The sequence below is a fragment of the Eulemur rufifrons genome, chromosome 8 (genome assembly GCF_041146395.1).
Source record: "Eulemur rufifrons isolate Redbay chromosome 8, OSU_ERuf_1, whole genome shotgun sequence".
NCBI classification, from domain to species: domain Eukaryota; kingdom Metazoa; phylum Chordata; class Mammalia; order Primates; family Lemuridae; genus Eulemur; species Eulemur rufifrons.
This window is the reverse complement of record NC_090990.1, coordinates 42,073,430-42,100,745: the sequence shown is the minus strand read 5'-3', so window position 1 is coordinate 42,100,745 and position 27,316 is coordinate 42,073,430. Positions and strand designations below refer to the sequence as shown.

General features: G+C 36.3%; 1 protein-coding gene across 3 annotated transcripts in view; it reads left to right on the top strand.

The window, feature by feature from the left end:
• FYB2 (FYN binding protein 2) overlaps nt 1–27,316 on the top strand; it is a 108,591-nt gene that overhangs the window by 68,402 nt on the left and 12,873 nt on the right. For 2 of the 3 annotated variants that reach the window (XM_069480054.1, XM_069480055.1), the window contains exons 10-17: nt 2,851–2,965; nt 3,050–3,090; nt 6,602–6,665; nt 7,742–7,840; nt 9,896–9,924; nt 11,380–11,440; nt 18,908–18,997; nt 21,234–21,327. In XM_069480054.1, coding sequence (XP_069336155.1) covers nt 2,851–2,965; nt 3,050–3,090; nt 6,602–6,665; nt 7,742–7,840; nt 9,896–9,924; nt 11,380–11,440; nt 18,908–18,997; nt 21,234–21,327 — 593 coding nt within the window. Of the gene's footprint in view, nt 1–2,850; nt 2,966–3,049; nt 3,091–6,601; nt 6,666–7,741; nt 7,841–9,895; nt 9,925–11,379; nt 11,441–18,907; nt 18,998–21,233; nt 21,328–25,446; nt 26,861–27,316 lie in introns of those variants that run through there. The other variant, XM_069480056.1, reaches the window with a different exon arrangement.

Here is a 27,316-nt window from a genome sequence, read left to right as displayed (position 1 = left end):
GAACAGGCACTTCACCAAAAAGAACATCCAAAAGGCAAACAAATTATAAAAGCTCAACTTCATTAACTCTCAGGGAAATGCAAATTAAACCTACAATGCAACATCACAACCTGCCCACTACACTAGCTACAATAAAAAAGACTAAAAATATCAAGTGTTAGTTAAGATATGGAGCCACTAGAACTCTCATTCTGTGGGGGGATTATAAATTGGGATAATCATTTTAGCAAATTGTTTGGCAGTATTAAAGTCTAACACATGCAAATTCTATGACTTAGCAATTCCATGCCTATGTATACACCCAACATAAATGCATACCTTAATTCACCAAAACACATATACAAGATGTTCATAGAAAAACTTTTTATAATAGCCCCAAACTGGAAACTGTCCAAAGACCATCAAAAGTAGAATAGACAAATTATAGTATTACCACACAATGGACTAAAGTCATGGGAATGAACAAATTACAACTATAAGCAATAACATGGATGAATCTCACAGATATAATATTGAATGAAAGTATGTGACACCAAAGAGTACATACAAAATGATTTCATTAACATAAAGTTCAAGAATAAGCAGAATGTACCTCTGGTATTAGAAGTTGGGATAGTGGTTATCCTTATGGGTAACTATTAAAAGATAGACATAGCACATATACCTTCCAAACAAACAGAAAAGAAAAAAAGAATAAAGAAAAGAGAAGAAACTTCAGTCAATCAAGAAAGATGAAGATAAGAAAAATAGAACAAATAAAAATATGTAATAAGATAGTAGGTATAAATTTTAAAATTAGTAAACACTATAAATGTAATACACTAAATTCACTAGTTGGAAGACACATGCATTTAAATCACTGAAATATTCAAAAAATGTTTGCATGCCTTTTATGTGGCTGGCACTGTTCTAGGTACTGGGGGTATAGCAGAAAACGAAACAGAAAATCCTATCTTCATGGAGGTTACTTTCTGATTAGGGGAGACAGACAATAAATATATAAACAATAAAATATCCACTACATGGAATGGTTGTAAATATTATGAGAAAAAATAAAGAAAGAGAAGGAGCCATGTGGAGGTGGTGGAAGTTGCAATTCTAAAGTGCTCATGAATGACCTCAAAGACCTTAAACAGAAAGAAAGCCATATATGTATCTGGGCTATGATTCTAGGGAGAAGGAAAAAGAAGTGCAAATGCCCTGATGCAGGAGCCTGCCTTGTGTTGGTAGAACAGCAAAGAGGCCAGTGTGGCTAGAGCAGAGTCAATGAGAGTGTAGTAGGAGATGAGGTCAGAGAGGTAACAAGGGGCTTTTGTAGACCATTGCAAGAACTTTGGCATATACTCCAAATGAGTTTTCAAAAACCATTAAAAGTTTTTGAGCTCAAGAAAGGCATGATCTGACTTGCATTTTAAAGACTCATCTGGCTGCTGTCTTGAAAATAGAATGTAGAATAAATCAGGGAGACCTGTTACGAGGTAATTGCGATAATTTAGGTGAGAGATGATGGTAGCTTGGAGGAGGGTACCATGACAGAGTTGTTAAGATGTGTTTGGATTCAGAATATAGTCTGAAAGTAGAGCTGACAGATGGCTGTGGATCGGAGGAGAGATATGAGAAAGAAACAAATCAAGGATGTCTCCAAGGTTTTGGGCCTGAGCAACAGGAAGGATAGAATTGCCCCTTTTTCTGAGTTTGAATAGACTTCAGGAAGAACAAACTTGCAGAGAGAAATTATGAGTTTGGTTTGGAACATAATATGTTTAGACAACCAAATGGAAATGGTGTGAAGGCTGATGGGGTATCTAAAATTTTTGAGAGACGCCTAAATTGGAGATGTAAATTTGAGAGTTGTCTATGTTTTTTAAATGAAGCCATAAACTTTTGCATTTGCCTCAGCCAAAAGGAAGGATTGAGAAAGAAAAAAAAGTCTCAAACTCAGAATTAAGCAACTGTGTGTTCAATATCTTTGTTTTGTGCTGGAGAAATTTACTGATCTTATTTCTTTTTTACTGGGAGCTGATATTCACTGAGACGGTTTGGTGCCTACATGCTAACTGACTTTTTGTCAGAAAATAAAACTTGATGCTTGGTTCATTTAGTTATAAAAATAGATACAAGTTGATTTGCTTATTTATTTCTCAAACATATTACTTCTTATTTCTGATTAATAGTTTATGTCTGAAAATGGTTATGAATTAGCCATACCCTAAATGTTAACCTTGGCCAACTGATGAAGAGTTGGAAATTTTATGGTTATGACAAATTTACAGCTCTATGAAGTAAACCAGCACTAGCATTTAGCTACTTTGTGCAAAGAGTCCCTATACATTTTTCAACCTGGCACATTGTATTTTGGTTAGTTCCATCATTTATGTTGACATGTGCCCAGTCAACTTGTCTAAGAAATTTTGATTTAAGAAAAAAATGCCACAAGACTGGATAAGGTCATCTAGATGTAGCAGGAGGGAGCGAGATATACCCTGGAGGACTTCAACATTCGAGGTCAGGGATTAAAGGAAGAACCATCAAAGAAGAGGGGGAGTTACTAGTTTACTAGGTAACTAGCACCCTTCATAAATACATATTTAATCCTTGCCACTATCACATAACAGTCAGTGTTGTTACCATTGCCTCCAACTTTACAGAATCACAACTTAGGCTCTGGAAGGTGAAGTGGCCTTTCCAAGGATCAGACCTACCAAGATTATAATACAGTTATAGCACATTTAATCTGCCTTTTCCTATTTTTGCCTCCATTGAATGGTGTGTGTGTGTGTGTGTGTATGTATGCATGCATGTATGATAGCTGATCAGATGTTCTCCTGGAGGTTTCTGTTTTCCTTGCAGGTGGATATGTGGAGGCTTTGCAGACAACTAAAGAAACCCCAGACCCCAAAGCCTTTAAGTCAAGTTCCATCTCAGAGGAGACATATGACGATGTTGAGTACCCCAGGAGAGAGACGTAAGTACATTCCAGCCTTTTGGCATGATGAATGTGATGAGACCTTAAAGGTACAAAAATGCTTTGTATCTTTTCTCCCCACAGAACAAAGTCAGACTTCTCTAACTCATTTGCCTCAGACAGTGGTAAGTATAGGAAGACATTTCTGAAACTGCCAGTAGGAATTGTATTTCATTCACTTCTCTCTGTGGCTGCTTAGTGATAAGGTGTTTTATTTACATATATTTTTAATAATACCAACTCACTGGGGTGATAGTAAGCTATGAGAAGTGGTTCCAAGTTATTATGTTCTAGTAAATGCATTTAGAATCAGGAAGGTGACGATGCCGGTAAGAGTGATCTTATAGTAAAAAGCAACTTCACTGGAATTTGCTTTTTTCCTGAACTTTTCATGATCCAAATATGATTACGGGAATGTTTTTACTTAAAACACTTTCGTGGCTTCACAATACTTTTAGGATTGATTTCAACGTGGTCTAGAGGGCTTTACTGGTCTGCCCTTACTTGCCTCTGCAGCCTCAGCTCATACTATAGTCAGTTGCATCTTTGAGATCCAGTTGTGCGGATCTTCTTTCAGCTTTTAATATGTGCCAAGCTCTCACCACAGGGTGTTTCGTGTGCTACTCCCTTCCCTCTTCCTGGAAAAGTCTTTCCTCTCCTGGGACCCTTTACTTGACTGACTCTTAATCTTCTGATATCAGCTCAATCATTATTCCCTGAGGGCATATTTTCCTTGGTGTACAATCTCATAGTACCACAGACCTCTTTTTCATAGGACTTGTCACAGTTGTAATTTATATTTATGTGATTCTTTGATTAATGACTGTATCCCCTCCTATTAATAGATTATTACCTTCTTTCTGCATACTATTTTCCCCAGCCCCTAGCATAATTGCAGGTATATGTTAGAATTCAAAAAATATGTGTTGAATGAAGGATTGAGTGAACAAAAAACATGTTGGTCAAAGGACACAAATATCAGAAGGAATATGATCAGATCTGTTGTGCAACATTATGATTACAGTTAATAACAATGTGTTATATACTTGAAAATTGCTAAGAGAATAGATTTTAAAGGTTCCCACCATAAAAAATAAGCATGTTATGTTAATAACATGTATAATAAATAAGAATGGATATGTTAATTAGTTTAATTGAGTCATCCCACACTGTTTACAATTTTTTTTAACATATTTTTTTTTTATTTCAGCTTATTATGGGGGTACAAAAGTTTAGGTTATGTATATTGCCCATGCCCCCCACCCCCCTCCTTGGTAACATCTTAAACATCATACAGTAGAGAAAAATGGTTAAGCAAACCATGCTACATTTATATAATATACATCATACAGGTATTAAAATTAATCTATAAAGGCCTTTAAATAAAATGGGGAAATATTTAATTTTATCCTTCAAATAAGCAGAAAAAACTATAGATGTATTTTTATATGTGTGCATGTGTATATATCCATATATACACACACCTACACACCACGTACACGTAATATGTAAAAGAGTATACAGCTGCTTCTTTTTTTTTTTTTTTAGACCTAATTGGCTTTTATTGATGATTCATGAACTGGGCAGCATCCAGTCTACAAAATAGAAAGAGATCCAGCAGATCCAGCAGAGCAATTGGCTTTTTTTTTTTTTTTTTGATTATGCATTTGTCTTTTTGTTGTTGTTGTTGTTGTTTTATTTTTATTTTTTGTTTGTTTTTCAGCTCATTAAGAGGGTACAAAAGATCAGGCTATATACATTGCCCATGCCTCCCCATCCCACCGAGTCTGAGCTTCAGTTGTGTCCATTCCCTAGACAGTGCACATCACACTCATCATGTAGGTGTGCACTCCTCCCCTCCCCCCACCCCATCCCCCCCGTCAGAACTTCAATCATGTCCATTCCCCAGGCAGTGCGCATTGCACTCATCAAGTAGGTATACACCCGTCCCTTCCACCCAGCCCCGACCTCTGTCCGATACCCAATTGGTGTTATTCCCAAATGTGCACTCAGGGAAACCAGTTTGCTGGTGAGTACATGTGGTGCTTGTTTTTCCATTCTTGGGATACTTCACTTAATAGAATGGGTTCCAGCTCTCTCCAGGAGAACCAAAGAGATGCCATATCGCCATTATTTCTAATAGCTGAGTAATATTCCATGGTATACATATACCACATTTTGCTAATCCATTCATGAATCGATGGGCATTTGGGTTGTTTCCACATCTTTGCAATTGTGAATTGTGCTGCTATAAACATTCGCGTGCAGGTGTCTTTTTTATAGAATGACTTTTGTTCTTCTGGGTAGATGCCCAGTAATGGGATTGCTGGATCGAATGGTAGGTCTACTTGAATCTGTTTAAGGTATCTCCACATTGCTTTCCACAGGGGCTGCACTAGTTTACAGTCCCACCAGCAGTGTATGAGTGTACCTCTCTCTCCACACCCACGCCAACATGTATAGTTTTGGGACTTTTTGATAAAGGCTGTTCTCACTGGAGTTAAGTGATATCTCATTGTGGTTTTGATTTGCATTTTCCTGATGATTAGAGATGTTGAACACTTTTTCATATGTTTGTTAGCCATTTTTATATCTTCTTTTGAAAAATTTCTATTCATGTTCTTTGCCCACTTTTTGATAGGGTTGTTCGATTTTTTCTTACTGATTCTCCTGAGTTCTAAATAGATTCTTGTTATCAGTCCTTTATCTGATGTGTAGTATGCGAAAATTTTTTCCCATTCTGTAGGTTGTCTGTTTACTCTCGTGACTGTTTCTTTGGCTGTGCAGAAGCTTTTTAATTTGATCAGGTCCCATTTATTTATTTTTGTTGCTGCTGTGATTGCCTTAGGGGTCTTCTTCATAAATTCTTTGCCTAGGCCAATGTCTGTTAAAACATGTTATATACCATAAATATACGCAATATTTGTCAAAAAATAAATTTTAGAAAAAGAAAAATAAAGGAGGGATAATCAGATGTTATTGTTTTGTTTTGTCCTTAGAATCCCAGAATTTTAGATGGCAAAACAACCTTAGAGATCATTAAACTCACTACCTTCATTTTAAAAAGGAAACTGAGCCACAGTTAAGTGACTCCTCTAAGCTCACTGTGTCAAGTTTTGAACATGAAAATTCTGACTCTTAATCTAATATTCTTTCCATTAAACTCTGTTGTCAGCATTGACTCAAAGAATAGTAGAACTGTGTGTGTATTAAGTTTATGTGTTGAGCTAGGGTAAAGCCATTCTATAAAGGGAGAGATTATTCAAAATGTGTCTGGTTTTCCATTGTTTCCCCAGCATTCAGCATGATGTCTGGTTAGCAGACTGATTGTTCTGTACTACATATGGGAAGGAGGGAGGGTGGAAGGAAGGAACCTACTGATGAACCAACTTCCATTGGCTAAATCAGGTCAGAATTGGAATAGGGTGGAAATGAGTCTTAATTTTCATTTGTACATACTTTATATAGGTTTTTGTAAAACATATGCTTTTAAAAACATGCATAAGTTTCAATAAAAACTACTTAAAAGAAAGATCAAAGTACCCAGCATCAAGTAGGTATCTGATAATTTTTGTTAAATATGAGTCTAAACTATTGCCATTATAGTGAATGAAAAAATTTTTTTTTTAATTTCAGAAGAAAATAGTGAAGAAATGTATGAAGATGTCTACAAAACAAAGAGTAACTACCCAAAGATAGAGTGAGTTTGTAACTTTCTTGGCTTTGTAGGCTAATGGTATTTTCTGTTTGTTTAATAAAACCAGAATTTAAGAAATGACTCCTGCATCCCATCACCGTCCTTTAGGAAGGATTCACACAGAGTGGTGATAAGCTATTGTGATACTACATTATGATCAGTAGTGTACCTGTAATTATGTGCAATCATATGCTACAAATTTTAAATCAGATTGCTTTCTCTTTTGAGAAAACTTCATTTCCCAGAATAGAGGATTTTGATATTGTCTTAGGAAATAAGTTAGAAAGGGGAAGTAAATATCAATAAAACTTGCTTCCGTTCTACAGTTTTGTTTCTTCTAGGAACAAATCAATGGTTACGACTTACCTGTCTTTCCTAGTTAGTAAGGTTGTCTCTGGGATTTAAGTTTAATGTAGTATCTAGTAATTAAGTTTTATTAAGAATAGTATTTGTTCAAATGGACGTTATTCATCAAAGTTATTAGGACACATTGTGGAAGGGAAAACAGCAGTGGCTAAAATAAATTTAAGAATTGAAAGGGAAAGAGGGATCCTAAGCTGAGTATGCTGGGTGGGATGACATGGGGGTGTCACTCCCTCACCCTCCTCCCCACAAAAAAGCCCCAAAAGGATTTTGTAAGAATTTTAGTCATCACTTGGGCAACCAATGTATCACTACTGTTGTATTACTCAGTAAATAAAATCAGTGATGTGAATTTCAGGAGCCAGGAATTCCTATAATGCATTTCTAGGACAGTTCATAAACTATACTTCACTGAGTTACCTTTTCCTCCAAAAGGAAGACTTTGCTTCACAAATTCTTCAAAATAGAGACTATTTGGGGTATTGAAAGTTTGTACTGAAAGATGATTACCGCCTTCCTAGTTGCCTGGTGTGTGCTACTTCATACTGAACCAAAGAAGTAAAGCATAGAAGTTGATGATGCATTTTCTTGCATGTTCTTGAGTATGATGTTTTTGGAAATGAGACCGAAGCCTCTGGTCCTTTTTAATACAACCATCTTCCATCTCTAGTACTCTTTCAAATCCCATGTTATTTGTGTCCCTTGATTTCTCTTAGTTTAGATGGAAAAGAAACACTGAAAAGACTGCAGAAATTCTTCAAGAAAGAAAGGAATAGATTTAAAATGAAGAAAACCAAGTCAAAAGAAAATGTAAGGTAAAAAGTCCCTTTTAATCTCTCTCTCCAGGAGGGATTCACAGTGGGGCCTGGTAAATTCACAGGTTAATGGTCTCCATCCAGTTCTTAGAAACAGTGAAGGGAATATCAGAAACTAAAACCAGGGACCCTAATTATCAAGTGAACCACAACCACAAATGCTAATTAATGAGAATGTGGCATGTCCTTTTGAAAAGTCTGAGGAGAAAAGGTTATAAACAAGGACAGAGGTAAAGTCTTCAGCAAAGTCCAGAAAGGAAACTTTCCTCATCATCCTTGGCATCTACTCCTGTTGTTATCACTAAGCATTTTGTTATTAATTATGTCCTTTATGCTTTTTTGGCCCTACAAGTTCCAGTGGTTTTTATTTGCCTACACCTCCATATTTGATTTGTCTCCCTTGAGAGCTGCAATGTGTGGAGAGGGGAGATGAAGTTCAACTGAATGGTTCATTTGTGCCAAAATATTAAACCTGGAAAGGACCCTCTGAGATAACTTAGGCTAATTGCCAGTCTTTGGGGGAGGTTCCAGATTCACCAGCATTAGGAGGTGAGGGACAGGGGGTTGAATTCTAGGTTCTACTTGCAGTTCTGCCATTTATTCAGCGTGCAGCTGTGGGTAGATCACTTTCTTTTTATATCCACAGGGTCCCAGTTTTCTCCTGTGTACAATGGAAGGGGGACTGGGTAGTCTCTAGAGATACTTCTCTGACAGATACAGATATAGATAAACAGGTGCTCCTTGACTTATGATGAGGTTATGTCCTGATAAACCCACCATAGGTTGAAAATATCTTAAGTCAAAAATACATTTAATACACTTAACCTACCGAACATCATCACTTAGCCTAGCCTACCTTAAACATACCCAAACACTCACATTAGCCTACACTTGGGTAAAATTATCTAATACAAATCCTATTTTATAATAATAATGTATTGAATATCTCATGAAATTTGTTTAATACTGTACTAAAAGTTAAAACAGAATGGTTGTACGGGTACTCAAAGTATGGTTTCTACTGAACGCATATCACTTTTGCACCATCGTGTACTGGAAAAATTCTAAGTGGAACCATTGTAAGTCAGGGAGCATCTGTATAGATATATAGATCTTTATTTTGTGATGACAAGGGGTGGCAAAATAATTGGCCCAAGGTCATTACCAGTATTGAGATGGAATTATGTTATTCTACGCTAAAGTTCTTTTCAATTATAAAGCTTCAAAGTTTTGTGATTTTAAGTCTAATTGTCTGTTAGATCTTGATCTACTAAGAGACCCCAACAGAATATGGAATTTATAAATTGTAGTCTTGACTATGAAAGAAGAGAGTTTACTTTCTGTGGTCAGTGACACCCTATGCACAAAGGCAGACCCTGATCTTAGCAAGTTAGATGTTTTCTGAGAGAAAATTATTGGCATGATAATCTGCAGTCCTTTAAATATTTGATCCAGATGAGAATGCTGACTCTTTTAAAATGCAAATCTGATTTCCTCTTCCTAAAACTACCCAGTGTTTCCATATAACTTTTAGAACAAATATCGAATCCCCTTCCATAGCAAGTAAACACTTCATAACTGCCCCTACTCTATTTCTCCAGTTCCATTCTCTCACTAAAATGTACTCTCACCACCCGCTACACTCCCTGCAGATCTCAGACTCTGCCATAGTGTCTTGTGCCTCCTTGCTTTGAACGTGACATTCCATTGATCTGGAATGCACTTGCCTTCCTCCAGCCTGCTTTGATTATCAAAGGATATTATTTAGTTTCCCATCAAAATTTGGTCAAATATTACCCCTTCTGGGATATCTTTCCTGAACCTCTCTACCCAAACCTGGATTATCTGTCTCTCCTCTGTGTTCCCATATCATCCTGTGCACCTCTGTGACATCTATTAACATCAATGAGAACCCCTTTTTCTTAGAGTCAGAGACTCTTGGAGTAAGAAGGGGAATCTGGAGCCATCAGTGTGTTGTTCAAGATGTATCAGTGATTCCTTCTAAACATGACTTTTTTTTTCTTAACCCTTTCGTGTTTTTTTGTCAATCAACAGTGCATCTTCCATCTCACTGCCTGATTTAGGTAAGTGACATTTGTTTATTGCTGACCAAAAGTACTCAGCATTGGAATATTCAGGGGCAGGGAAAGAGAAGTGGTAATCTTTCCTGCATTCCCACATTTAATGAAAAATTGATCCATCAAAATCAAAGAAGATATTTTACACACAGTATTTCTTACTTTGGGGAAGATGAATAATATTTCTTAAGTACCTACTATAATACCATACCCTAGAGGAGATGCTTTCTTCTTAAAATCCCAGAGAAATAAATGTTATTCCTTTGTAGGGAGGGTCTAGGACCCACATCCATACTTGAGTCACCTAGGATTTGTAATCAAGTCTATTATGAAACTCACACATCTCGCATCATACTACACAGCCTCTTGGAGGATTTGACAGCCTAATTAAGACATAGTAAGTTGAACAGGATCATCATGCTGCAGCCTGTACACTAACTGAATCAAGAATGGATCACTGAAATATTGTTTACTTTTCCACTGAAATAATACTGTATACATTAGCAGAGTGCCTAACACATAGTAGGCTCTCAATCCATGTTCAGTACATTGAATTTGTCAGTGAAAGAGGGCCATGTGATTTTGTTGTTGTTGTTTTTTTAATGTGCTGTAGCCATGTGGCTACTTTGATGTCACTCTGACTTGACCATTCAAACTTATATTTCACAAATATGACTTTGCTGAACTAAATAACAAACGAAGATTATACATACCTGGTAAAATCATAGGTCTCCCAACATAACCTTGGTCTATGTTTTTTTTTTTTTTTTAAAGCCAACTTAGAATAGACATGCATTTATCCTCACCCAAATTTAAAGATATTAAAGAAAATGACTAAAGCAATGAATAATTATTAATGATTGAACATGAAATATGAATAATTATGCCACAATGTTTCACACTTGTTCAAATGGTGAATCATCTGAAAATCTGTGTAGAGTACCAAGGAATGTGAATATCCTAAACTGAAAATTTCTAATTTTGGTTATGCAATAAGATTCAATGCTATGCAAGATTATTATAAAGAAGCAGTTGCCAATGATTTGAAATAAAAATCATGGAAGAAAAATCAACATTAAAATTCTATTAAACTGTTTTTCCCTTTGGGAATTAAGAGAACCCTTTTCATTATTCTAGAAGTATAACATTTTTGTCCAGTATCAGAAAGACGGTAACCTTTCGGCAACTCATATTTTTCTGAAACTCTGCATGAAATCAAATTGATACAAATACACACATACGTGTGTATATGTTTGAGATACTAGAACACCTCACTAATTTTTAACCCCCCAATTGAATGTCTTCCCAAATGGAGCATCTTTTTGTTCTTTGATCATATTTTGATAAAACAGGCTTTAGGATGTAACCTGGATAATTACATAATTGTATATAATTTGGAAAGTTAGAGATTATGTAAACCATACCCAATAATGAACTATTTTGATCCTATCTTCACCCTAGAACTTGGGCCTCAAGGAGTTATTATCTATGATGATGTGGACCTGAGTGAAAAAGAGTCAAAGTAAGTCAATTTACATCATGGTCATCCCAGATGATATTTAACCCATTTTGTGATGCTTTGTTAAATATGGTGAGAGCGCCATCACTTCACACCCTTGGTTGGAGACTGGATGAAAGGTCAGCTTGAGATACTCCCCCCACCAAGAAGGGCAACAATGAATAACAAGTGATCATTAATAACTCCTTTACTAAATCCAGTGAATACTTTTAAGTCCTTACCTTATTCATCTTCTCTACAATACCTTAAACTGTTGACTGCCATCCTCCAAAGGAAAAAAATACTAACCTTTCCCTACGTTTCCATTATTTCTTATTCCTCATCTTTGCCTGCTCCTCCTAAATGGTTTTGTGTGTGTGTAAGAGAGTGAGTTCTAAGTCTTCCACCCATGTCTTAAACATTGTGTTCCTCAGATTTTCTGTATCAGTTCTCTTCTGTTCTTCCTTCATATGCTCTTCTTGATCATTCCCACCCACACCCAGGACTTCATCATTGTGGTGGTATCAAAATTCACATTTTACCATAACATTTTTCTCATAGTTGTAATGGTCTATTTTCTATTTTAAAAATATACGATAGTTTTATTTTGGGGGTATCTACATTGGAATTTATTTTTCATTTTTTATTGATACATAATATTTGTGGATATTTATGGGGTACATGTGATATTCTGAAACACATATACAATGTGTAATGATCAAGTCAGAGTTTATAGGATATCCATCATCTCAAACATTTATCATTTCTTTGCATGGGGAACATTTCAAATCTTCTTGCTATCTTGAAATATACATTGTGGTTAACTATACTCTCCCTACTGTGCTATGGAACACTGGAACTTATTTCTTCTACCTCAGTGTTCGTATCTATCAACCAACCTCTCTTCATCATCCCTACACATACATTCTGCCCAACCTCTGGTAACTGTCATACAAATTTTAGGATTCTGTTTTCTGTTTCTGTGAAGAAGGTCATTGGTATTTTGATAGGGATTTCACCGAGTCTGTAGATTGCCTTGAGTAGTATGGTCATTTTAACAATATTAATTCTGATCCATGAGCATGGGATGTCTTTCCATTTGTGTTCCCTTCAACTTCTTTCACCAATGTTTTGTAATTATCCTTGCAGAGGTCTTTCATCTCTTTGGTTAATTTTATTCCTATGTACTTTTTTGTATCTCTTGTAAATGGAATTGCTTTCTTGATTTCTTTTTCAGCTAGTTCATTATGGGTGTATAGAAATGCTACTGATTTATGTATGTTGATTTCATATCCTGTAACTTTACTGAATTGATCAGTTCTAACAGTTTTTTGATGAGTCTTTAGGTTTTTCTAGACATAAGATTATGTCATCTGCAGAGAGGAACAACTGGACTTATTTTACAATTTGGATGCCTTTTCTTTCTCTTGCCTGATTGTATTTGATAAGCCTTACAGTATTATGTTGAATGGGAGTGATGAAAGTGGGCATCCTTTTCTTGTTCTAGTTCTTAGAGGAAAGGCTTTTAGCTTTGCCCAGCATGATGTTAGCTGTGGGTTTGTCATATATGGCCTTAATTATGTTGAGGGATGTTCCTTCTATGCCTAATTTGTTGAGAGTTTTTATCATGAAGGGATGTTGAATTTTATCAAATGCTTTTTCTGCTTTTACTGAGATGATCATATGGTTTTTGTCCTTCATCCTGTTCATGTGATGTATCACATTTATGGATTTGTCCATGTTGAACCATGCTTGCATCCCTGGGATAAATCCCACTTGGTCATGGCGTATTATATTTTTGACGTGTTGTTGGATTCAGTGTGCTAGTATTTTGTTGAAGATTTTTGCATCTATGTTCAGCAGGGATATTGGCATGTAGTTTTCTTTTTTTGTTGTATCCTTGTCTGGTTTTGGTGTCAGGATAATGCTGGCCTCATAGAATGAGTTAGGAAGAACTCCCTCCTTTCAGTCTTTTGGAATAGTTTGAGAAGGATTGGTGAGAAAAATTCTTCTTTGTAAGTTTAGTAAAATTCAGTAGTAAAGTCACCTGGTCCTGAGCTTTTCTTTGTTTGGAGAATTTATATTACTTTATATTCAATTACTCATTATGGTCAGTTCAAGTTTTCCATTTCTTTCTGGTTCAATCTTGGTAGGTTGCATGTGTCCAAGGAATTTATCCATTTCCTCTAGGTTTTCTAATTTGTTAGCATATAGTTATTCATAGTACTCTCTGCTGATCCTTTGTATTTCTGTGGTATGAGTTGTAATCTCTCCTTTTACATTTTTAATTTTATTTGGATCTTCTCTCTTTTTTTCTTGGTTACTCTAGCAGTTTATTGATTTTATCTTTAAAAAAAATTTTTCATTTTATTGATTTGTTTTTTCTTTTTTAGTCTCTATTTGTTTAGTTTTGCTCTGATCTGTATTATTTCTTTCCATCTACTAATTTTTGGTTTGGTTCTTGCTTTTCTAGTTCCTTGAGGTGCATCATTAGGTTGTTTACTTGAAATATTTCTACTTTTTTGATGTAGGCGTTTATTGCTACAAACTTCCCTCTTAGTACTGTTTTTGCTATATCCTAAAGGTTTTATTTTATTTCAATTTTAATTTGCTTCAAGAAATTTTTGGTTTCCTTCTTAATTTCTTCATTGATTCAATGGTCATTCAGGATATGTTTAATTTCCATGTATTTGTAAGTTTCCAAAGTTCCTCTTATTAAAGTGATTTCCAGTTTTGTTCCATTGTGGTTTGAGAAGATATTTGATATGGTTTTGATTTTCCAAAATTTGTTCAGAATTGTTTTGTAGCCTAACATGGTCTATCCTGGAGAATGTTCCATGTGCTGATGAGAAAAATGTACACTCTGGAGCTGTTGAATAAAATGTTCTGTAAATGTTTGTTAGGCCATTTGGTCTAAAGTGCAATTTAAATCCAATGTTTCCTTGTTGATTTTCTGTCTAGATAATCTGTCCAATGGTGAGAGTGGGTGTTGAAGTCCCCGACTATTATTGTATTGGAGTCTATCTCTCCCTATTAGATCAAATAATATTTGCTTTATATATCTGGGTGTTCTTGTTGAGTGCATCTATATTTAGAATTATTAAATACTCTTGATGAATTGATTCCTTTATCATTATATAATGACCATCTTTGTCCCTTTTTATTGTTTTTGAATTCAAGTGTGTTTTATCTAATATAAGTATAGCTACTCCTGCTTACTTTTGGTTTCCATTTGCATGGAATATCTTTTTCTATCTCTTTACTTTCAGCCTGTATGTCTTAAAGGTGAGGCGAGTTTCTTGCAGAAAGCATATAATGGAGTCATGTTTTCTTATCCATTCTGCCAGTTGGTATCTTTGAAGTGGGGAAATTTAATTCATTTACATACAATATTATTATTGTTAGAAGAGGACCTATTCCTGTCATTTTTTTAAATTGTTTTCTTGTATATCCATTGTTCCTTTCTTTCCCTGTAATTGTTTATCATTGTGATCTGGTGATTTTCTGTAGTGGTAACATTTGAGACCCTTGTCTCTCTCATTTGTGTGTCTGCTCTATCAGTGAGTTTTAAACTTTCATGTGTTTTCATGGTGGTAGATGCTATTCTTTTGCTTCCAGGTGTAGGACTCCTTTGAGCACTAGACTTGTATAGTGGTAATGAATTCCCTCAGCTTTTGCTTGTCTGGGAAGGACTTTATTTATTCTTCATTTTTGAAGGATAGCTTTTGTGGGTATGATATTCTTGGCTAGAAGTTTTTTCCCCTTTCAGCACTTTAAATATATCATCCTATTATCTCCTGGCCTGTGAGGTTTTTGCTGTTAGTCTGATGGGGGTTCCATTATATATAACTTGATGCTTTTCTCTTGCTGTTTTTAAAATTCTCTTTGTCTCTTGAGTTTTTGATAATTTGGCACTGGTGTGCCTTGGGGAAATCCTTTTTGGGTTGAATCTATTTGGGGATATTTGAGCTTCTTATATCTGGATATCTATATCTCTTGCAAGACTTGGGAAGTTTTCAATTATCATTTCATTAAATAGCTGTTCTATGCCTTTGCCCATCTCTTCTCCTTCTGGAACATCAAGTTCAACTATTGGGTCACTTTCTGGTGGCCCAAATGTCACGTAGGCTCTCTTCGTTCTTTTTTATTCTTTTTATCTTTTTTTTTTTTGTCTGACTAGGTTTTCAAAAGACCTATCTTCAAGTTCAGAAATTCTGCTTGATCTAGTCTGTTGTTGAAGCTGACAATTGTATTTTTTTTTTTTCATTCATTGAATTCTTTACTTCTGGGATTTCTATTTGGTTCTTTTTTTACGAAATCTCTGTTGAATTTCTCATTCAGATAATAAATTGTTTTTCTGATTTATTTGTATTGTTTATATGTGTTCTCTTGTATTTCACTCACCTTTAATATCATTACTTTGAATTCTTTTTCAGGTATTTCATATTAATGTTTCATATTAATAGATCCCTTTTTCACTGGAATCTGTTGCTGGAGAATGATTGTGTTCCTTTGGAGATGTCATGTTTCTTTGCTTCTCATGTTTCTTATGTCTTTACATTGATATCTGTGCATCTGGTGAAACAGTTCCTTCTTCCAATTATTTGGACTGACTTTCATAGAAACTTTGGCCTACAAATGTATCTATAGTGTTGATTGGGTAAGACACTTTTAGCTTTGATTCTTGGTGCAGGCAGTAGTATAGTCTCTGTACAATTTCTTTTGCTATAATCAACATCAGTGGCGTCTATTAGGCTGTGGTTTTTAGTAGAGGTTATGGTAAAGCTTTGCTGGGGACAAGAACACCAGGCAGGTCAGTCCTCAGTCCCCAGTGATGGTAGCAGTGGGCTAATAATGACTGTCCTTTGGCCCCCGGGTGGCATATGCTGGCACCAATGTCAGCAGGTTTAGGTGAGCCGATCCTTGGACCTTCAGGTGGTTTGCTTGGATATCAGCAATGGCAGCAGTGAGCCAGGAGGGTGGGCAGGTCCTGAGGCTTCTGAGCAGTATGCATAGCATCAGCAACAGCAATAGTGGTGGTAGGCCAACCTTTGGGCCCCCAGGAGGCACAAACAGGTGCCAGTGGTGGTCGTGGTGGGCCAGACAGGCTGTCCCCAGACCCTCAGGTGGCATATTCAGGTAGGTGCCTGCAGTGGTGGTGGTGACAGACTGGACAACCCCATTCTCAAGGCCCTGGGAGAAGTGTGCAAACACCAGTGCTGGTAGGCAGATGGGTCAATCCACAGGCTCCCAAATGATATGTGCAGGTACCACCAGACTGTGTAGACCTGTCCCATCCTCAGGCCCCCAGGAGGAATGTATGGAAGCTTGCAGTGGCAGGCAGAATAGATTGATGTCCCCAATACATGTGGGCACTGGCAGAGGTGTACTAGGTGGGATCAGCTATAGTGGGCAGGGCAGGTCAATCTTCAGGTCCCCAGATGGTATGCTTGTGTACCAGCAGCAGGTGGGCTGGCCCTGTTGTCAGAACTCTTGATGCTGTGTGTATGTGCACTTGTGCGTGTGCCAGTGGCAACAGGCAGGGCAGGTCTGGTCTGTTTTCTTGACTTTCTCTTATATCTAGACTGGAAACTCCCTGAGGTGTAAGGACTATGGCTTTCAGATCTGTATCATGTGGCCTAAGACCAAAACATGTTTTTTTAAATTCGTTAACAATGAAGGACCCACTATAAAAATGTGCAAAATAAAGTGGAAGCTCAAAATAGGTAGCCATTACTGTCATTTAAGGGATCAAAAAATCGCTGTGCCAAGCTGAAGCAGAAAGGATAGGTAGCATTTTGACAAATAGAATGGGAGGAAGAGGAAAGGGGGGGGGGAGGGAGAGGGAGTGGACAATTATGTAAATGGAAGACATGTGTTTGGGATGTCTTTTTTGGACCATAAGGCATATGACTAATAAAGAGGGTATTACAAGCAGAAAATGCAATCTGGCATGAGATGGAGGAGGGCCCTGGGATATAAAATTAGAGCAAGGAATAAATTCTTCTTCTTTGTTTTGTTTTTTTGATTTGAGGTTTTGTTTTTTTAGTGTTTTTTTTGTTTGTTTGTTTGTTTTTGAGATGAAGTCTCACTATGCTGCCCAGGTTGGAGTACAGTGGCTATTCACAGGTGTGATCCTAGCACACTGTAGCCTCAAACTCCTGGCCTGAAGCGATCCCCCTGCCTCAGCCTCCTGAGTAGCTGGCACTACAGCCCTATGCCACTATAGCCTATTGAATTCTTTTTCTTAAAAAATAAATTTATAAAAATCAAAAGAAAACATGAAACATATATAAGTTGCAAAGCATGGTAAAACAAATTGCCCTGTGCCCACCACTCAAGAACTAGAACATAACCAAATGCCTTGGTCTCTTTCCCTTGTGCACATCCCTTAGTCTTCCCCCAACAGAATCACTTTCCTAAATTTTGTATTTTTCATTTCCTTGTTTAAAACAAAAATAGTGTTATCAGATACAGATGATAAAAATATTGTTTCATTTGGGATTTGAGCATTATAAAAATGGTCTACTATATATAGAATGCTCCAATTTTTTTCTCAAAAACTGTCCTTTTTTTTCCATTGTAATTCATTCATTTTTACTCTTCAATAATATTCCACTGTATGTATATACCACAATTCACTTATCCATTTTCTTGTTAGTAATGGGGTAATTCCTAATTATTTGAACTTATAGGAATACTGCCACAGATATTCTTATTCATGTTTCCTGTGAATATGTGAAAGATTTTTTCTAGGAGATAGAAGGGGAGAAAAATACAAATTATATAGGGAATGCAAATTCATAAGAAAATGCCAACTTGTTCTCCAAAGTGGTCATACTACTCTGAACATTCATTTCCTTCTCTCTGATCATCCATTTACTGCTTTGTAAAACTTTATGAATGACTACTTTAAAGGAATGTTACAATACTACTTGTGAAAACCAAATGAATTAACATACGTAAAGTGCCTAGCATAAGCCCTAACACATAGGGCTCAAAAAGTGTTAGTTCTTTTTATAATAAATACCCTCCCCCTTCCCTGAATTCTCTTCTGCCCAGACCCACTAAGCCAACAGTTTTGTCTGACAGTGAAATTTAGTATTATCATTCACATTTTAGAGGCAAGGAAACTGAGGCTCAGAAAAGAGATGACATGTGATTATAAGGTGGATTGCTTGCTTCTGGTTTCAAATGTGTATCACCACAGATCAGGGCTCAGAAAATTACAGCCTGTGGCCAAATATGGCCTACCACTTGTTTTTGTAAATGAAGTTGCAACAGTAGAGTTGAACAGTCACCATAGAGATGATATAGCCTGCAAAGCCAAAAATATTTACTATATGGCCTTGCCATAGGTTTTCGGAACATATTTCTAGATGACTTTTTAATTTCTTTTGTAAAACATAATTACCCATAAAGTATTGACGGTTCTGTAAGTGCTTAATAATTCAGTTTTAATTTACTTGCTCAAAATATTTTTCTCCTCAGAGATGAAGATAAACTGAAAACTTGGAAGCCCAAGTTTTTGACACCAAAGGGAAAAAAAGAGAAAAAAAAAGATGTTGAAGAATCAGGAAGGTAGGAACACAGGTGCACTTACATTACAGCTTATCTGCTGCGATTTATACCTCTTACTAGCTTTGAGATCTTAGACAAGTTATTAAAAATTGGATTCTTAGGTTCCTCATCTACAAAATGAGAATAACAACAGCTATACCACAGTATAGTTCAAAGGATTAAGAGGCACTATGAAAATGTTAGGTACCATACACATTTATATTCATCATCATCCTCCCTACTTTTGGTGGATGAGAAGTGAGGGAAGATTTCAGCTCAGCCCTTATAAAACAATGAAAAACTTCCAGTCTTTTTTTAGGCTATGAAAACTTTCCCCCTATATGATAGAACTTAAATAAAACACCATTAGAACTTAAAAGTAGCTTTGAGAAAACAGATACTAGATATCGTATACTAAGACTGACTTCCCTAAAATACAATATAATTAATCCTAGTTATGACTGCAATTAGTATTACGATTTTTAAAAACAATGCTTTATTGACCCAAGATCTAACCTTCACTCATGAGATTCAAGTTCCCAGTTGGCTGTCAAGGGAGGCAATGTTTTTTATTTACTGACTCAAATGGTTACTTAGTGCTCCATGCTCCAGTCTTCTCAATGGCTAGGACAGGGGACAGGATCTGAGGTACTTTCTTTAACAACTGTCTTGGAGAAATCCTCGTCTAAATAGTCACTGAGGTGTGAATTTGTGTAGTCTGTCTTCTCTGGGAAACCAGCTTAGAAAAATCTTTACTGGATTACCCCAAGAGAAACCAGACATTAGTCTGTACCAAATCTAAACTGAGAGGATGGCATGGGATGGCCCTTCCCTTAAGTTTATTTTCTTTGGGTTTAGAATAGATTTAATTTACTTTTCCCAAGTTGGAACGATGTATTCACAGACTATAAAAGCAACTTTCTACCATAAACTTTAAACCTTTACATACATTCATGTAATGTAACAAAATGGAATTCCAAGAGGGGAAATAGTAAAATTTTGACCTCTATGTGCTCCTTGATCCTCTTTAAATGGTTTCTACCATAACTTATTCTACCAATAAGTAAGAAATGCTTTTTATATTATTAGTTCAACCCTTTTATTTTTGCCTTTATTAATCAAAGATGATGGCAAGTTTTAAGAGAAGGTGGGGAAGGGTATCCCAGGTATAAAGACATGAGAAGGACAGCCCACTTTCTAAGATGACCCACGTAAGCACTGTATGTGTAGAGAAAAGGGCAGCTGATAAAGCTGGACTAGGGGCAGATTGTTAAATGCTAATGAATTTAGACAAACTGTAGGAATAAGAGAGACATGGAAAGGTTTTAAGCAAGAGTGTGATGGGATCAATTAAATTTTAGAAAAATGACTCTGGAGGCAGATATGCAGATGGATTCGAGGAATAGGAGGCAACAGGAAGATGGTATTTCTGGCAAGAAGTGGTGTGGTAATGATTTGAAATATGGCAGTGGCTGTAATCTTAGAAAGAACAAAACAGATGTAGGAGACACTTCTAAATAAAACTGACAGGACTTGGTTGACGTTTTTCCTCTGTCAACATACATTAAGCTGCTAAAACAGAACAAAATCCCACATGAAGAGCAGGAGGGAGCAGTAAGATTGTATGCAATTAGCTTCTGCTTTAAGGTTGTTCACTTTTACGTGCTGAAATTCTTGCATATGTTTTGTGGCATCTTGCTTTATTTTCTTAACTCTATCCATCCTCCAAATCATTCAGCAAACAAGACAGTTCTTTGATTGAACCAGGTAGATTGTGATTTCCCCAATTAGGTTTAAAAACTTGGAAAACCACAAAATGTTAGCCCCTTATACAATAATAATCTGAAGCTGAGTGGGAAGATTTACAAATTTCCTTAAGTTTCTTTTTAAAAAAAAAAGTTATATAATGATAACTATCTTCTAAGCCTAATTCAGACAAGTTTCTTATTTAAGTTGTTTAACCAATTTGATTTTATTCCAATTTATTATATTCCTATCAAAAATATTTTTTAATTATGGGGAAAAGCAATTTGTATTACTTACCCTGTTCAGTTGTTTTGACAATCTGCTCTAGTGGAGAGATGTTTGTATGTACATATATACGTATGTGTTAATATATACACACACATACAGATATGTGACTATATAACTGTATATAAAATTATACACACAAAAAATTATACCTGAATTTATTCTGCAGACTTGGAAACTTTAGAGTTTTATTACAGTACATTTAATCCTGTATATTTCTTGCCAGTTCATCTTCTAGAAATTTCTTCAGAACCAAGAAGCAAAACTTAGAAAAGAACAGAATGGAAAGAGAAGAAAAACTTTTTAGAGAAAGATTCAAGGTATGTTCTCTTCTAAAGGTAAAAATTAGCAGTATTAACAGCTAGTCATTTCCACTTTTAAAGATTCTGTAAGTGTGCTACGCTGGTGCCTCTCTGAGATAAAGACATGATCTTTGACTTAAAAACCTGATACTTTGACTTTTTTCCTGATGCATTTCTGTACTGTCATAGCTTTGTATATGCTATTCCCTCGCCTAGAAAAACTCCTAAATTGTTCTTTAGGTCCTGTTCACATGTTACTCAATCTTCCCTGCTGCTCCTCCAGGTAAGGTTATTCCCTCAGCACATTTTATGTATCTATTATACACATATCTTTTATAACACTGATCAGTTGTATTATTTGTGTGTGTACCTCCCTCCTAAACTAAATTCTTGAGTCCCTTTAGAAGGAGAAATGCTATCTCATTCAAGTTTGCTCCCCAGGTCCCTACATAAAACTGGACACACAGTATTCTGGTGTTTGGTGAATGACTGACTACATAAACAAATCATAACTGAATGAATGAATAAAAGCAGCAGCATCTGAAGCTCTATGACTTCTTATTCTGCATTAAGAGTCCATGGAACACTTTTCCATCATACTAAGGTTCAAAGTAAGGCTTTATTAATTTAAAAAACATACTGAACACCTTCCATGTGCTAGACACTCAATTGAGAGAGAGAAAGTATACATCCTACTCATAAAATCTAAGTTACTACTCTGCCTAAAATCTTTCAAAAATTCCCCATTGCCAAATGGTTAAAGTTTAGGCTTCTTAACAAGGCATACAAAGCTCTTTTGTTACAACTTTTGCTTATCTTTCTGGTTTTATCTCCTGCCACTCTTTGCCTTGCACTTTCTGCTCTGTCAACAAATTGCTCAATGTTCTGTCTCTTGAATGAACCTCCCTCCATCTCCAAACCTGCCTTGCTATGTCATTCCTCTAGGCATTTACTTGGTCTGATCCAACTATCTGGTACATTCTTGCTATTAATAGTTTCCTCCATCTGACTAGCTCTTGTTCCTTTATCAAGCCCCAGTCGAGGTATCTCCTTCTCCAGGAAGACTTGCCCGAACCTCCTGATTAAAAAAATTACTCTTATTCAGCTATATACATGAAAAATCTGTAGCTTACAAAACATTAATATTATTGCAGTTACATGTTTATCATATTAAACTATGAGCTATTAGAAGACAAGGGTTATCTTATTGTTTAGAACTTTATAAATAGGGAGGTGACCGAGTAAGATTTGTATTTTAAGAAATCACTTTGGATTCACAGTGAGAAACAGCCTGGAAAGGATAAGAAGACCAGTTAGGAAACTATTAATTTGTTAGGCAAAATAAAAATCTATAGATCACATCCCATTTGGTACAGGGTGACCTTGTAATTTATCAACCAAATAAAGGACACCTCAAAGAGTAGAAGGGGGAGACACTCTTAATCATAACAATAAATATTAGTAAATAGAGACATGAGTTATAAATAGAGACTGTCCTGGGCAAAGGGAGATATTTGGCCACCCTAATATGGGGAAGTAGACATCTGTAATCTAAGCTACATATACTGGTGTTTGTTCCTAGTCAACAGATTTCAATATGTGAGAAGGTAATGTACAAAACGTTGCTCAGTGGCAGCATGGTAGCCAATGAGATTTTTAAGAGGTGTAATTATTCCTAATTCCACAAAAAAAAAAAAGTTGGCATATAGGAATGCTACTGATTTGTGTACATTTATTTTGTAACCTGAGACTTTGCTGAATTTATTTTATCAATTCCAGTAGTCTCATGGCAGAATCTTTGGGGTTTTCTTTTTGGCTATAAGGTCATTTCATCATCAAAGAGTGATAGTTTGATCTCTTCTGCCCCCATTTGGATGCCCTTGATTTCCTTCTCCTGTCTGATTGCTCTGGCTAGGACTTCCAGCACTATGTTGAATAGAAGTGGTGATAGAGGGCAAGCTTATCTGGTTCCAGTTCTAAGCGGGAATGCTTTTAATTTTTCCCCATTCAGTATGATGTTGGCTGTGGGTTTGTCATATATGGCTTGTATCATTTTTAGGTAAGTTCCTTCTATGCCTATTTTCTTAAGCGTTTTTATCATAAAAGGGTGCTGAATTTTGTTGAATGCTTTTTCTGCATCTATTGAGAGGATCATATGGTCTTTGTTTTTGCTTCTATTTATGTGGTGAATTACATTTATGGGTTTGCATATGTGGAACAATCCCTGCATCTCTGGGATGAAGTGCACTTGGGTTGTAATGGATTATTTTTTGATGAGCACCTGAATTCAGTTTGCTAGGATTTGGTTGGGAATTTTTGCATCATTGGTCTGTAGTTTTTTTTGTTGCATCCTTTCCTGGTTTTGTTAACAGGGCGATGTTGGCCTCATAAAACATGTTTGGGAGGATTCCTTCCTTCTTGATGTTGTGAAATAATTTCTGCAGGATAGGCACAGGTTCTTTGTAGGTCTGTAAAATTCGGGTGTGAAACCATCTGGTCCGGGACTTTTCTTTTTAGGAAGGTTTTTTATTGCTGCTGCAATTTCAGCACTTGATATTGGTCTGCTCAGGAATCCTATTTCTTCCTGATTAAGCCTAGGGAGGCTGTATGTTTCTAAGAATGTGTCCATTTCCTCCACATTTTTTTTTTTTTTTTTTTTTTTTTTTGAGACAGAGTCTCACTCTGGTGCCTGGGCTAGAGTGCCCTGGCATCAGCCTTGTTCACAGCAACCTCAAACTCCTGGGCTCAAGCAATCCTACTGCCTCAGCCTCCTGAGTAGCTGGGACTACAGGCGTGTGCCACCATGCCCAGCTAACATATATATATATATATATATATATATATATATATCTTGTCCATATAAGTTCTTTCTATTTTTAGTAGAGACGGGGTCTTGCTCTTGCTCAGGCTGGTCTCAAACTCCTGAGCTCAAACAATCTACCTGCCTCGGCCTCCCAGAGTGCTAGGATTACAGGTGTGAGCCACCATGCCCGGCCTCCTCCACATTTTCAAGTTTATGTGCATAGAGGTTCTTACAGTATTCATAGGTGATATTTTGTATTTCCGTGGCATCAGTTTTAATTTCTCCTTTTTCATTCCTGATGGAGCTTATTAGAGTCCTTTCTTTTCTGCTTCTCGTTAATCTAGGAAGAGGCATGTCAATTTTATGTTTTGAAAGAACCAACTTTTTGTTTTATTAATCTTCTATACAGATTTTTTTATTATCAATTTCATTTAGTTCTGCTCTGATCTTTGTATTTCTTTGCTTCTGCTGGGTTTGGGGTTGGTTTGCTTGTCCTTTTCCAGTTCTTTGAGACCATTCATTAGATTGTTTATTTGTGATCTTTCTGTCTTTTGGATATAGGCATTTACGGATATAAATTTTCCTCTCAGGACTGCTTTAGCTGTGTCCCACAGATTTTAATTACTTGTGTCTCCTTTATCTCTTAGTTCAGAGACTCTTTTGATTTCCTCCTTAACACAACAGTCATTCAGCAGAAGGTTGCTTAGTTTCCATGACTTTGTGTGGAGATGAGAGTTTCTGTTGCAGCTGATTTCTGATTTTATTCACTGTGGTCTGAAAAGATGCATGGTATAATTTCTATTCCTTTAAAATGTTTGAGACACACTTTGTGACCTAGGATATGGTCAATCTTAGAGAACGTCCCATGAACTGATGAGAAAAACATATATTCAGTGGATTTGTGGTAGAATGTTCTATAAATGTCAGTCAGGCCCATTTGTTCTAGAGTTCTGTTTAAGTCCATTGTTTCTTTATTTTCTGTTTGGAGGATCTGTCCTGTTCTGTCAGAGGGGTGTTGAAGTCTCTGGCTATTACGCTGTTGCAGTTTAAATCAAGTAGTCATACTGAGAACCCAATGAAAGACTCAATACCCTTCACAATAGCAACAAAGAAAATAAAGTACCTAGGAATATATTTAACTAAGGAGGTAAAAGACCTCTACATGGAGAACTATGAAACACTGAGGAAGGAAATAGCAGAGGACGTAAACAGGTGAAAAACCATGCCATACTCATGGGTCAGGAGAAGCAACATTGTTAAAATGTCTGCACTACCCAAAGTGATCTACAGATTCAATGCAATCCCTATTAAAATACCAACATCATTTTTCACAGATCCAGAAAAAATAATTCTACACTTTGCATGGAACCAGAGAAGACCCCATATGGCAAAAGCAATCTTAAGCAAAAAGAACAAAGTGGGAGTTATCAATTTACCAGACTTCAAGCTACACTACAAGGCTATAGTAACTAAAACAAACAGCATGGGACTGGCACAAGAACAGAAACATAGACCAGTGGAACAGGACTGAGAATCCAGATATAAAACCATCCTCATACAGCCATCTCATCTTTGACAAAGCAGACAAAAACATACACTAGGGAAAAGAATCCTTATTCAAGAAATGGTGCTGGGAAAATTGGATAGCCACATGTAGGAGACTGAAACAGGATCAGCACCTTTCACCTCTCACGGAAATCAGCTCACAGTGGATAACAGACTTAAACCTAATGCATGAAACTATAAGAATTCTAGAAGACAATGTAGGAAAAACTCTTACAGATGTTGGCCTAGGCAAAGAATTTATGAAGAAGACCCCAAAGGCAATCACAGCAACAACAAAAACAAACAAATGGGACCTGATAAAATTAAAAAGCTTCCTCACGGCCAAGGAAATTATCATGAGAACAAACAGACAACCTACAGAATGGGAGAACATATATGCATGTTACACATCCGATAAAGGGCTGATAACAAGAATTTATATGGAACTCAGGAAAAATCATCAAGGAAAAAATCAAACAACCCTATCAATAAGTGGAGTGGACAAAGGACATGAACAGAAACTTTTCAAAAGAAGACAGACTGATGGCCAGCAAACCTATGAAAAAATGCTCAACATCTCTAAGCATCAGAGAGATGCAAATCAAAACCACAATGAGATATATCAAAAAGTCCCAATACAATACATGTTGGTGTGGATGCTGAGACAGGAACACTCATACACTGCTGGTGGGACTGCAAACTAGTACAAGTTCTGTGGAAAGTAATATGGAGACACCTTAAAGAGATACAAGTAGAACTAGCATAAGACACTGTATAAAAAATACATCTGCACTAAAATGTTCATAGCAGCACAATTCAGAATTGCAAAGATATGGAAACAACCCAAGTGCCCATCAATACATGAGTGGATTAAGAAAATATGCTATATGTAAACCATGGAGTTCTACTCAGCCACAAAAAACAACGGTGATATAGTACCTCTTATATTATCCTGGATAGAGCTGGAACCCATTCTACTAAGTGAAATATCACAAGAATGGAAAAACAAACACCTCATGTACTCACCATCAAATTGGTATTAACTGATCACACTTAAGTGCACATACAGTAATAATATTCATCGAGTGTTAGGCACATATGAGGGGATGAGTATATACACACTGAATGGGTACAGCGTGCACCGGCTGGGGGATGGACATGCTAGAAACTCTGACTCAGTGGGGCCAAAGGCAATATATGTAACTTAAACATTTGTATCCCCCTAATATGCTGAAATAAAATAAATATATAAAAACAAAAAAAGAAGGTGGCAATGTATCTGTAGATGTACAGGCCATCTAGTTTATCACAGGTTTATGAGGTCAGAAATGAATTTCTCATTAGATTTTTCAAACCACAAAAGGAGAATAGGAATTGCCCCCATACATCCAATCCCCACTACTTTAAATACCTATGCTATAGCTATATATAAAAATATATAAGCTCACCCAGAGGGGAAAGGTGGAAAGACAGTGGCATCTAGAAATGGCAGGTAAATATTATTATAAACTCTACAAAGAGGGTTTTTTTTAAGTTCTCCTTTGCTGGATTTGGAGGTAACTTTATTACTGGAATAGGAAGCATATTATCCACAGTACTAAATTTATACCCATGTTACAGCCTTCTTGGCTACCAGGACTCATTCTAGTACAATTAGAT